The sequence below is a fragment of the Elaeis guineensis genome, chromosome 2 (assembly GCF_000442705.2).
Source record: "Elaeis guineensis isolate ETL-2024a chromosome 2, EG11, whole genome shotgun sequence".
Lineage (NCBI taxonomy): Eukaryota > Viridiplantae > Streptophyta > Magnoliopsida > Arecales > Arecaceae > Elaeis > Elaeis guineensis.
The window spans coordinates 84,837,937-84,852,079 of record NC_025994.2 but is presented as its reverse complement, the minus strand read 5'-3'; the positions used below and the strand labels follow the sequence as shown (position 1 = coordinate 84,852,079).

At 37.3% G+C, this 14,143-nt stretch overlaps 1 protein-coding gene across 2 annotated transcripts; it reads right to left on the bottom strand.

Moving 5' to 3' along the window:
* Positions 1 to 1,060: 1,060 nt before the first annotated feature.
* LOC105055931 (E3 ubiquitin protein ligase DRIP2) lies at positions 1,061 to 12,787 on the bottom strand. Of its 2 annotated transcripts, XM_010937971.4 has the most exons (7): positions 12,456 to 12,787; positions 10,669 to 10,768; positions 7,377 to 7,707; positions 6,809 to 7,233; positions 6,660 to 6,710; positions 3,287 to 3,359; positions 1,061 to 1,482 (listed from the first exon to the last, which is right to left on the bottom strand). In XM_010937971.4, the coding sequence occupies exons 1-7, from the start codon at positions 12,598 to 12,600 to the stop codon at positions 1,309 to 1,311; spliced, it is 1,299 nt and encodes a 432-aa protein (XP_010936273.2). In that variant the 5' UTR covers positions 12,601 to 12,787; the 3' UTR covers positions 1,061 to 1,308. The 2 variants fall into 2 exon arrangements, with proteins under 2 accessions (XP_010936273.2, XP_073108087.1); XM_073251986.1 differs by lacking the exon at positions 3,287 to 3,359 and having other exon boundaries at positions 1,319 to 1,482.
* Between the last annotated feature and the right edge of the window lie 1,356 nt (positions 12,788 to 14,143).

Below are 14,143 nucleotides of genomic sequence, written 5' to 3'. Positions count from 1 at the left end.
TTATTTGAACGATTGATATGGATTCAAAGATTATTATTATATTTCTTCATCTTTCACATTAAATTAATTTTCTCACTTAAATATATATATATATATATATATAATATATTATATATTTATATATATATATATATATATATAATGAAACTAAAAGGCTTGTTTGATATTGCCGTTGCTTATGTGTTTTTTCGGTTGTATACAAACCGGTGAAATGAGACATATAATATGATTATAAGGATAGGATTTGCAAAAGGCCAGCTATTTCTTGCTTTTATCTCATCTCTTTTGGAAAGCAATAAACTCTTTAATCTCGAAAGCCATGGAGATTTTACAAATAATCAAGAAAAATAAAAATATTTCAAGTTGCTCGGTCCAGTTCATTTTCCTCTTCAATTTTTGAAAAGAAAAACAAAAAATAGAAAGAAATACCAACCAGGTCAGAGTTTTCGGCTCGCATTATTAAATAATTTAGCAAATACATTTTTTTCGAAGATATTTCAAGGTACCAAAAAAGAAAGATAGGTTTAAAACATTTTCATGAGTCATCTAGATTTAAAGGCACGACTTTGACGGGTCATGTGAAGTTGGCCTTTGCTCTCTTTCTCGGGAGCGGCAGCATGGCGAACCAAACCCATTACTTAGCCGCGCAATTCACACATCCAAAACTAATAGCATTCTCCAACGCCGGCACCCAAGAAAGCCAGCAAGCAGCTTAAAGCATCTATAGCGACCAGATCAAACAGGTTCGGAGCCTGGTATTTTACAGTTGACGCCGGTGTTTGTCAGCACTGAACTCGGATAACCAGTCAGCCGGGCTGATTTCCTCCGCGACAAATAGTATGGCAGTCGCTGGTTGCTTTTCTTTTCTTTTCTTTTCCCAAATGCTTCTCAGAAAGCCAAAAAAAAAAAAAAAGAAAAAAAAGGAGAGAATGGGAAAGTTCTGAATAAATATTTTAAATACATACTTTCCTCACTTTCATCAGATTATATCAGTGATGAACCAAAAAGCAACGAGAACACCCCAACCGAGCAGACCAAAGCAGAGGGAATGGGGAAAGAGTAACATAATGCTCTTGCAAGTCACTAAAATAAAAATGTAATGGTACAAACTTATACAAGGACATGTTCATATGAAACGAAGCACCGCAACATATGCTAACGGATACGATACGACATAAAAGGCATACTGTGAAAGATCAGGCTCAGCACTTCTCATCTAAGAGAGAGGAATCCTATAACCACCTGTTACACAAGGGCTAAAATATGACAGGCTTATTGGAGAATTCGAAAGACACTGGTGTGACACATTCATGCAGCAGGAACCCTGCGACGACCATAAGCAAGCACCATTACGAACTCCTTGGCTGAGGTGCCACTGGATGCTTGCACCCTCTGCGATGATCCACCCTTGAGCCACATATCTACTAAACTGTGCAGTGTCAGACTGGGGTTCACTTGTTGGCCTCGGCACGTAATTTCCACCTATGACCACAAGCTGAATCAATTTATTTTCCTCGGAGAGCAAAAGAATTAAGTTGATCGGAGAGAACAATTTCACAAAGCAAAGTCAGTGGAACAGATCAGTTTCTGCAGTATTTCATGTTTAATGTTCTACGGTTTGAAATCATAGAATTTCTATCTATTTCTGCTAAAGAAGCTAATACAGTTGAAATAATACAAGTCTCATGATCATTAGTATCTTAGCCTCTGACTTCGATTGTAGTTTTACATTACACACTTCATGCACTAAGAGTGCTGATCAATGTTAAGATAGCATGGCCCCAAAGCTTAACCGCACAAGATAATGCATCAAAGAACTATTTGTCGCCATATGGTGTTGAGTATGGCTAAGAATAACTGTGCAAACATGGGCAACTAATTAGGTCTAGGCATGTTAAGAGAGGATATCTTGTAGATAACAGAAGGTTTAGTTTAACAAAATTTGCACCCATAGAAGAGAGGTGGAGGCATGTTCATAACATGATATACGTGATGCCACTCGTTGTGATGGAACTAATCAATTGATAATCTATATAAAAAGAAAGCGCTCACATCTAGCTTCTAGAAATAAAATCCATGGACACACTTGGTTAATTGCCTGTGTTTTGGATAATAAGAAACATAATTGACATATTGAACAAAGCTAACAGTAGTATAAGAGATGCAAAGTTCTCTAAGCACATATTAGAAGATCTATGAAGAAGGCAACATTAAACCTAAAAAATACACCTTGTCCAATGAACATGCAGTTGGTCATATAAATTATGGTCTTCTACATAAAAAGCTTAAATTATGACAACCCTCAAACCGACATCAACCAATTAAATCAATGTGAAAATACTGGACTTGGTGACTTTGTCCAGCAAAGTGCCCTGCCACCTAACCTAAGAGGCCAGCAAAGAGGTAGTATATTGATTGTCAAAAAAGTTTACAGTGAACGAATACGGAGACCGGCGTCATTTTGTTGAAAATGAAGTCAATTTGATATACTTCGCATAAACTGTGGCATCAAAATTGGTGTCCGGAAGCTGGTTTCCTCGTAGAGTGACAGCTTGAAACATGCATCAAACTTTAATCTAGCATAAGCACCAACCTTGGTGCACATATATGGCCAATATGTCATTAAAATCCCATGAAAGAAGGAAAAAGAAGAACAAAAAACACAAGGAAATTCTATAATTTCTGTAAGCCAACCTTACCACTCTATTCATAAACCAATTGCTAGCCAACTAAAAAGTTTATGAATTTCCAACCAGCTATATCTCTCTTTAACCCTTATAAAATCTCGAGAAATATATGAAAAGAAAACATAATTTAATAAAGCAAAAACCCTAAATGGATTTTCGCTTGTACAGATTAAATCTAGTTGCAGTATATTAAAAACTCACTCATGCAATCATTGAAAAAGAAATGTTGTATTTCTAACCTTATGTACTTTAGACATCTATTTGTGGATTGTCACTTTTGTCTCGTAATTTTTTCTTTTCCCCCTAGTCATGAAGCCTTTTAAGAAATCCAGATATAATTAACAGCTTGTAGAATATCAAGTACAGTGCTTGTTTGGAATCATTATAATCTAATTCTACATTTGCTTCTAAAACAATCAATAAAAAATTACCAAGATTATTTGCTACTTTAAGAAGATCTAAGTAGGTTCAGTAGACCCAAAGTATAATTCTATCATCCTATTGACAAAAAACACCAGTTTTTGTTCTTTATTTCTACATGTTACTAGGCTAAGATCTAAGCAAAGTCTATTGATATAGGAAGGAAATCGGAAACTCACCTCAGCTTCACTTGCAATATTAAGCTTCTTTGCAAGGTATTTTTGGATGAAAGAAACAGTTAGATTCCCATCCCTAAGACCAAAATTAGTAAAATGTTAATATCTCAACAGTGACAACAATGAAAAATAAAAAGAGATCATTAACCATGAAGCAACATGCCACTTGTTTCCAATCAAGCTAACTAAAGAGAGCGACGTCAGTAACAATTCTTTGTAGGTTTGCACTAGGTTTGTCTTCACAATTCATGCCAACAGATATTACGTAGCTAGGTAAATCTACAAGAAAAGTTATTTAAGACAGTAAATAAAAACTAATTAGAATTAGCATCGCTGGTAGCTAAGTAGCTTATTTCCTATAAATACTTCTTTTGAAAGCCCTACACAGAGAAGAACTAATGTCCTAGCTAGTTAGACAACAGCACCGCTGATAGACTTATAGCCTAACACAAGTGCCTTGTTGTGACTGAATATACTTCTTTCAAACATCCTATGCAGAGAACTAATTTCTTACCTGGTTAGATCACTAAATGAGTAACAAAAATGCATCCACTGCCTGTAATAGCAGCATAGTACCTATTACAACTAACATACAATATGCAGAAGAGCATAACCAAATTATGCTCAATAACAAAATTCAAACCAACATACGAAATGAACAAGCTTTATGTGATTTTCCATATTTTACAAGCTTATTTCGAACCTCTCTTTGTCTATTATGATTTTGCCATTGAATTAAATATTTACATCTGCTTATTTCTTTCTTTTCTTTTTTACATTTTCCCCCCTCGCATAGAGAGCATTGAACCTTTCCCCTGACTAACATTCATTTTTCTTAATTATCACATAAATGAAAGAACATTGCTATCTTCTAGTAAATCTATTATGCTGTGAGAGACTTCAATTGCTATCTTCTAGTAGATCCATTGCTATCTTCTAGTATATCTTCCGGCTAGCTCTTTTGGATGAGGTCACGGGTCATTACAAATGTTATCAGAGCGAACCCAACCATGGCCTATATAGAGTAGGGGACACAACATGAACTTATTCGGGCTGACTACGAGCTAATTATGGTATTTGTAATTAAATTTGTGGTACTTATAATTAGATCCGAATGATTTTGGACCTTTAGCCTAACGAGGATGCCAGGATTTAAAACAAAAGGAGCATATGAGAACCCATGCAGGTGTGTACTTAGTCTCACATCGACTATGGACTAGGTAGATCTTGGATACTTATATAAGATATACCTTCCAGCTATCCTTTTTAAGTGAGGTCCCGAGTCGTTACAAAATCAAATATGCAGTATTTACAAAAAAAAATTATTCGGTTATTAGGGAGCAATCAATATACTTCTAATGTCAAATCAGGATCATCTAGGAAAGAAATAAAACATTGGATCGAACTCTTCTTTGGTGTCAAGTAATAGCTACGAATAGTCATTGAGTCCTGTGAAAGGGTAGAAGAATGGGACCAATTATAGGACATACAATGCATTACAAATGCATGATCATTGCACTTCAACCGGGTTATTCTTTTCTGCCACTTACATAGAAAAGAACTTAAAGCAAAATATACTGCCTCAAAACTTCATGATTTAACTCAGAAATTGCTTGATCTAGGCAAAGTTGCAAGGTTTCTGCTTGGATAGTCCACTTGATTACTTTTCTTTAAAATGATCTCTGATTGGACAAGTTCCAACTCAAAATCTTACCCAACATTATAGATAAATTGACAAGGAGAAAACATTTAGGTGAGAGTTTAAGATTAATATCCATGCACATCTTCTAACCCAGATGAATGTTTTAACCTTTTTTGGCTTTCCTCTTCCTTCTCTGCTCCTAAAGCTGCCATTTCCGCAAAGCCTTTTCACCACCTTTGTCCTTCTCATGAACATTGCTTCAACTTCAACTATTTGCAGAAAAAGAAAGAAGCCCTTATACAAAATAATCTTTTCCTTTTGGCCTTTGATCAAAAGCTAAGTGATAGCTGCATCTTTTATTTATTTTATTATATTTTTTGAGGCTGATGAAAATTTAAAAGAAAAAAAAAATCATGCCCAAAGTTTTCTGGACTCTATATCCTGTGGCACCAACTTCTTCTAAACAACCTCTTTTGCCTGATCCGAAGCTGCACTATGCTCTTAATCAACAGTTTTTATTTTCTTTTCCTGATTTATTTTATATTTTTTAGAACTAGATGTTTTGCTGTAAAATTGGAAAAATATATTTCTAATATGACAATACTATTTTTCAGTTCAATAATCAAGATACAGATACAGGGATATAGAAAAATCTTATTTATATTACTAATTTCTGAAGCATTATCATTTTTGTATTGACTTTCAAATTAGTTTGCCTAAGCTACTTGAATTAGTAAGGTTCTCAGTTGAGCCTCTCAATGTAAAATGATAGGTCTGCATTTCCATATTTTGTTAGCCTTGTTTCACTCTTCTAACAGAATTTGTATCCATTACCACAATCATCAAACCACCAATCTGAAACTAGGTCACAGAGCTAGCCCATAACCCAGGTGACTGCCTATGCAGCAAGTGCAGAAGTCACCCAAGTATTATTTGATTTATTTGCTTCATTAAATTTTGAATAATATTCAATAAGAAACATTTTAAAACATGCCTTAAGTCAAATGAAATGAACATTTTTTACAAATACTAGTAAGAAAAGCACCATTACAGATTCTTCGTGATAGATAACTATACATAACAGGAACAGCTTCATCTACAGACTTAAAGAACCCAACAACACAATATTGACACCCTTGAAACCTTTGGCCTAATCTCAGTCAATAACTTGATTTTCCTAGTGTACTGCATCCCTTTCACAGCCTTTCCTTACACCCTCACACCTGCTTCCCTACATGCTTCCTTGCAATGAATTTTTTTGAGAGCTATGCTGGCATGCTTCCACATCCATACCTGCTCTAGTACTATGCTGTTTTAGGCAACTAAAGGGCTAAATACCATGAATGCCATGGTTTTTGAGAAGAAAATAAGGGCACTGTGTACACTTTTGATCATGTGATCCGTTACATATTAACCCTTTCTTAGGTAATTGCTGTATGCAGCACCAGTTTAGCATAAAAGACATGAAGAATTTACTTTATCTTTTCCCTGTCTTCCTTACCATTTACTCTTTCATGCTAATACTCTATTCTATTTCTTAAAGAACTTAAATATTTCCAGAAATGACTTTGTCCCATCAAAAACATCCTGAAAAGAATGCATCATATATCATGAATCATATATATATGCAGGATATTCAAATGACCCAAAAAAGTAAAATCAGATACGTTTTGAACAAGAGAGTTAATCATGGCATTTGCATGTTCTAGAGTTATATTGAGGCAAAAAACTCACCTGATCCTCAAGTAATTTGCAGGTATCTGGGGCAATGGTGAATCTCCTTCCCTGAAACCATGTTGCACACTCAGAGAATAGGCTTTTAAATATATAATTTAGAATACAAATCACAAGTATAACTTCCAGAAAAGGGAAAAATTCCTCACCGGTCAAAAGAAGGAACTAATGAAAACCAAACTTGATTTATCCTTCTTTCACGCTGGGCACTTGCAGAATCAAGTAGCGTCTGAGTTGAGGTTCCTAGCTCTTTCCTTTTTCGGCTATTTCCTTGCAGTCTCCTAGCTCTCACCATCACTGAAGGCGTGGGAATACTTTCATTTTTCTCCTCATGGGTTTTCAATTTATTTGGATGTTCCCTACCCTTTGCTTTATGAAACTGTACTTCATTATCAAAACCATTGATTTGCTCTGCCTTCATAACAGGACTCCGAGGACTAGACTTAGGAGACTTTGTTCTGTTTGCAGCTTCAACCAGCCGTTTCCAAAGCTCATTCTTATCCAGCAAGGACTCTCCAGCACTCTCTGTGTCTTTGTTAGGTCTATGGTTAGATGGCTCTGCTTTTGAAAAAGTCTAAAAAGGTTCACCAAATACGGGGTCAGGACAGATAATTATAGAAAGGCAGTTCTGAGCACTAATAAGTATATAAAGAGTATCATCCACTTAAATCTGCTAGAGTGATGAACCATAAAAGACAATGATCGTAGTCCCTCTACCTGTCTTCTGTTTTGAGTCATCTTGCTCAACGTCTCAGTTGAGTTTGAGTTTTCTGCTTGCTTTTCAGCACTGGTATCCTCTTTTTTAATAGACTGAGTAATAACAGGACCCAATCCACGCAGTGCAGCAGCCCTTCTAGCTGCTTTTGTCCTTCTTCCTGTCAGACCTGTCTGTGTTGCTATTCGAGGAGTGTTTACCACCAAAGAAGAAAGTGATCTTTCTTTTCTTCTAGCAGGCAATTGAGTGGGAGGCACAACTTCTGGAGAATTAACATTTCTTCTTTTGAATGGAAATATCTTTGCCCTCACTTCTTGGAGATTGTGGTCAGGTCTGAAAAAATTCTAGTATCAAGTCAAGCACTTACATGTAAACAACATCAGAGGGAACCACTCTCTTAAGATTCTTTTGTTGCATTCAACTTCAATAAAATGAAGAACTTTCATGCTCCTAAATTTGGAGCCAGGAAGGCATCGGTCTAACAAATGTTAGACATCATCCACAAGCTTTCTGCCTTTAAAGTCATTTAACTGAGAGAACAAGGAGCCAGATCCCTCCAAAGGCAACATACAATTACCGCAAGATCACATAATATTCAAGTTCAGTAATGCAATTAACAAGCTGAAGTGGAAAGCCATATAAAAGAAATATCTAACTGAGTTGGAACACTGGCAACAACAAAATGAAAGCTGAAAGACACAAGGTGGTTCAAATGAAGCAAGGAATCATTTCAACAAGTTTTGTTGAAAAGAAGATAGGTTCAGTACTACGAAATCAAAATGACCTGCACATTTACCACTTATATCTTCAACAATTTCAAGATAATCTCCAAAACCCTATGTCAGTATAGATTTACTATTCCTCGAAATTATAGCTCTGCCCTTTAAGAAACCCAAAGCAAATAAAGGATAAGCAGCAATAATTTTCACACAGTTCTTTTTCACAGTGGCTAGTTAATATGCATAACATAGGCACAGATGAAGCACGACCAAAGAGAAAGATGGTGTCTACTCCAACCACTAGACTTAGGGTTTCGCATGCAAGAAAACAAGGAGAACTATAGATTGAAAGAGTAATACTGCTGGCGTCCTAGGTACTTGCAGCAGAGGGGCACAGAATTATAAAATCAACCAATTTAGGAGAACAGTTGATAAATGGGAAATTGAGGGCTTTGGAAATATTTAGGGTGATATCCTGTGGTACCATTGGAAAATTTATGATGCTGTTCTATTGGATTCTAAGAGATTTTTAAACAATAGATATAAAATAAGGAGCTTGTGGTGACAAAAGAATTCAATGACTAAAGTTTGACACCATAGCTAAGATCTTCTATAGTTCTCCAATAGAAGGCTAAAGTGAACTTCAAATTTGGTCTCGGGATGAGTTGATGGAGTGGTATATAAAACAGATCAGTTCCTCTGTTATTATGGATTAATCAGTGAAAAGATATGGCCCTAGTGCTTTCCTTTAACAAAAACGCAGCATATATTGAAAAAGTTGTTGTATGTTTAGCAAATACTTTGGCAAGCAATCAAAAGAGAGAAAAAAGTTGTGAAAGATTTGAGCTCCACACATGATCACATGATAGGCCTATTAAAAGAAGTTTTGAGGGGAATTAATTTTGTTTTTTCACTTAACCACTTCCTATATGCATGAAAATAGCTTAAGGAGCCTTCACTCTGAGCACTGAATCACATTTAAACTCCATAACTGAAGGCTCGATGGTGAAGCTCCTGGAAGGATGACCCTGGAAGACCTCAAGTTTAGTCACCTCCTCTAATATTTCTAATAGCAATAATGGATTATATTGATTATTTTCAGCTTTTTACTCAGGCCACTAAAAAGCAGAGGTATCTATCAGGGCAAACACAGTGGGATGCAGCAAGATCAAGTGCTAATATGCATTGCTCCACTGAACATTTTCAGTCTCGATACCGGACCCCTACTGGTAGCTTATAGATATAGGTTGGGCTAGTACCATAAGGTACTAAACACATGGTGTGCTGCCGGAGGCAATACAGAAGCAGTACCATGTGTCAGAATGGTATAATAAGAGCTTCCATGCGGTGGGTATCCTATCTGATCAGTGCAATGTGCTCTGTACCAGGTAATTGGGGTTGGTGTAGAAAATCTTGCCTACTCCTTTACCTTTCTTTTATAATTCTATTTCCCTCTTTTCTTGCTATTTTGTCCTTTTTCTAAAGTACAGATATTAACATACAAAGATTTTCAATGATGTCCAACAATATTGTCCAATCATAATTGTCCTTGCAAAATGCCAACTCCAAAAAGATGGGACATGGCTTAACCTCCATGGTTAAAGATAGTACGATAAAAATGCATTATTGATGGACCAATGCATTGGTAGGATATAACATAATGTACTTTCACTAAATATATGAGGCAAACAAATCAGCCAGCCTGAAATTATAATGCACTAGGTCCACATAAAGAAAAAACGATAAACAAGTTAAAACAGACTTTTACATGTGGAATATTATATTATTAAATCAAACTTTTTTCTCCAAACAAACTTGGTTGAGAAAGATTTTCAAAATATAATTTAAATAGCAATACCTAACCAGTTCATACATATTTCTGGGATGCAAAGAGGAATTCATGGTCCCGTGGCAAACAATTTGCATCTGGAATGGGTTTATAGGCCCTGATTTTTCTTTCTTTTTTTTCTCAAAAGGCTACTATCTTATACTAATCTGGTGTCAAGGAATCTAGTTTTTGCACTTTCATGTACTTCTATGTATCTCTTTTCCCACATAGATTAATATCACATAGAAATGAAGTTACAAATCTGGACCTTTGCAACTACCTCTCTTCTTTTTTCTTTTTGGAAGTAGCTGGATTCTTATACCTCAATTGCTGAATCTGCTTTGAAGTTTCTTTAGAATCACCTTGAGCTCACTTCCGGGGCACTTCTTTACTAAAAATTTACCAAAATCTAGGCTTTCTGCTCTTACACACACACCCATTTCTGGTTTAGGAAACCAAGATCCCTATCTTTCTATTTTAATGCCCTTAGAGAAGAAATGGCTGATATTTCCTATCTATGTTTTTTTCTTGTCTTCCCATTCTACTCTCCATCCAATCTAACGAGGGATAATTCTTTATTCCATAATTTGAAATTCTATTGCATTAACATCTTCCATAGTTTAGCCATAATATTGCACAACCTGTCATCCGAGATGCTGTCAAGTAAGGGATTGTAATCAAAGTTACAAACTTAACCGAGCAACACAACAAATGAAAATCCAAATATCCTAAATAAAAGAGAATAACCTGAGCTTCTCCATTGGAGTGCAACCCAGATCAATATTACATATCGGGCAGCAATCTACTTCCTCATCGGTGAGTTTCTCCAGGATACACTTCCTGCAAACTGTTACAATGATGTAAAAACATTAAACTGTTTGTTTCATCACCAACTCACTGAGCATATACAAATTGCAAAAAGATGAAAAAAGAGAAAAGAAGTCCAGCAATGACATACTTTATTTATTGCTTTAAGCTATGCAAGGAAAAAAAAGCATCGAATATTTTACTATCAAAAAATGGTTCAAAGCTGGAACATACAAATATAAGTTAGTGTAAAGAAACATAATAATAAGCATATAAAATGTCATGGCCCAGAGTAATTGCTAGCCTTCAGCGGTATCCTCAGTTAGAAAAGAACAAGGACATTGTCTTCATTGAGGAGCAGCTGAAATGAACTGTTTAGGAGGTTCAGCAGAAGATGGCAATGCACTTATATTCGCATCAGGAAACGTCAACTAAAACTAAGGTTTTTAGGACAAAGGTATGCCCCCAGCATGATAGCATTATAACCAACCCAATGAATAAATTAATCACAATTATTATTTTCAAGATCTTGACTGGTCAACAATTACCGAATGAACTAATTAATCACTATTATTAGCTTCATGATCTTGATTGGTCAAGAACTAACGACCAAGCAACTTCAACTGGCATGACAACCTAATAACCAAGCCAATAAAAATTATATACTAATTAATGACAAATAGAAGCTTCGTGCACCATGATCAATCAACAATTAACAACTAAACAGCTTCGACTGAACAGAAGAAAGCAGGCACGCACCTAAAGAGATTTTCCGCATAATTTAACAAATCTCATGAGAAGTACCAGATTTGCCATGCTTATATACAGAGATATTTTTTCCTTAATGGTAAAGGAGAATGAAATATAAATTGAAGAAGAGAGCAGAAGTCTATCAAGTATTGAGTGGCATTTATGATGGAGTCAAAGGAGGGAGGAACATAGATTCAACCAACAGAGCAAACATTCGGCCATAAGGATGGCAAGGCAATTCCAAAGTAAATTCTAGTACATGGAAGAGGTCATTCAACAGTGAATAATAATATCTTTGAGTTCATGTCTACTTCTATCATAAAAGGAAAGATGCCCAAAGTTTGCTACTTCTGTACTAAATTAGCAAGAAGCAAAAGGCACCGGCAAGATGAAATTTAATTTCAGATGGAATCACCCATGGGATGCGTGGAGCTTCCCTGCTTCTTTCAACTGAAAAATACTCGAAAGAATCCACCTCTATTCTCGATAGCTTCTGCCGCGGTCAAATGAGTAATGACACTGATAACCCGATAAAGATACCACCTTTCTCCATGTGTGAACATCCACTAACCTCCTCCTACCTCACCATGGCAGCAGAGTAGGAAGAAGACAATACAGAGGCCGAAACAATCAACGATGCATGCGACTGCAGAGCCTCACGCCAGAGGGGAAAGAAACGAACCATAAAAGAACCACCTTTGAAACCATTTTCGACGCTAGACCAGCCTCCAATCTCAAGAAACCCAGCGAGACGAAGGAAAACCCAGATCGCAATATCGAAGAATAACGAAAAGTTTCACATCACAAAAGCGGTGTAAAAAAGAAAACGTAAAACCGGAATCGAAGAACCCGGAACCAAACGGCAACCACGTCGAAAAGAATCCAATAAAACGAACAACCGAGATCGCGAAACCCAGAGAACGCGAGAGAGACAGAAAGGACGACGCTTGGGAAGGGGGGGTATCGGGGTCGCTCACACGTATGAAGGCATTCGGTGATGGTGGTGGCGTCGCGGAGGAGTTTGTGGCACAGGGGACATGTCATGCACGCAGCCAGCAGCTCCCGCTTGACCATCACCAACTGCGCCGGCCCCGCCGCCGCCCCGGACTCGTCGGCAGCCATCTCCAGCACCGCCAGCCCGCTGTCCCCGCGTCGCTCAGCACGCCCCCCTGCATGCCATCTCGGAGCGCCACAGCCGGCCGTCCTCGCCCATCCCTACAGCTCCGGAGCCCGCATTGATCGGCGAATCACGTCGGGAATGAGGGAACGAGGGGGATCTGACGACGAGGACGGAACTTTATGCAGAGAAACGGAAGGGAAGAGCGGTCTGAGGGTGGATTTGAAGGAGAGGTGAAGGGGGGAGGGGGTTTTGGGGGTTGGGGCGAGAGGAAGAGGGGGATCGAGCAACAACGAGGAGGACCGAAGAGAGGGGGGTAGAAAGGAAGGCAGGGGGAGGGTGGGGAGCGGAGAATAAATATTTATAATAAAAATAATAAATGAGAGAAGAGAGGAGAAGGGGCAAAAAAAAGGAGAGAGCACGGAACGAGGAGGTTTTTGGCGTGCTCGGGCTAAAACAACGTGTCTTCGAGGGTGGATGGATTGCCCTCCCTGGGACAACGCCACACGCTAGCCTCAGCCACGTTTAGGTGCTTAGCATTGAACTGATGGGTTTAGTCCAACCCGGTTCTCTCTCCTCTCTCCGATTTGTCAATTTGGATCGGACGGCTAAGAAGGGGCGAAGAAGTTGCTTGAAGGGCTTAAGATTCTGGTTTCGTGGCCTGCGATGGGTCGAGATATGATTGGTTTGAGGTTGGACCGGCATGTTGGCCAGAGCAAGTTTAACGGGAACCGGTGGGTTTTTTCCTAAGGGGTGATCACCGCCGGTTCAGCGGTCGCTTTTTTTATCCTAAAGTGTGCAGAAGAGGATCAGCTCACGGATCCCAACCACCAAACAAGAACTATAGAGGACTTGGTTCATGCCACGTGCACAGTTCTAATATTAGATTCCATGCAGCCCAAGAACAAACAGCGAGGGCGATCACCTGGACAACCTTAGAAAAGAAAAAAAAAGACAGAAAAAAAATATAAATCAATTATATTATAATGAACAAAATAGTGCAAGATATATATTGCATTACAGAAAAGTATTTCCATGCATGCTCAACAAATGGCACGTAATATATAAGTGTCAATGAGCAATAAATTCTCAAAAAAATTAGACGCATGCCTAATGATGCATAGAGTGTTGGAGAGATCATGTTCCAACAAGACAAAGCGTCGCTCAATTATAATTTGATTTTTTTTAATAAAAATATTTTTTATGTATCACCAATATATCTTCACAATATCTTGTAGCATAGCATGTTTTTGTGCTATATATTTAAATAGCACTCGCTTTTTTAGGATATCTTAGTAGGTCTATTTATTTACTAAATGCTCGTGCTCTTGTTTAACACCCCCTCCCTTACAGGCATACAATAAATGTAAAGTCAAAATTTAAAAAAAAAATTTAAATTTATATAAAAATTTTTATATCATATATAGTTATTACATTGTTTTTCATGTATATCAGAAAAGCTTAGAACTGAATATGTTATATAGATGGTGGTGAACTCAACCGAGATCACCGTTTAGATCATGCATAAAAAAAAAAAAATCGCTTCAC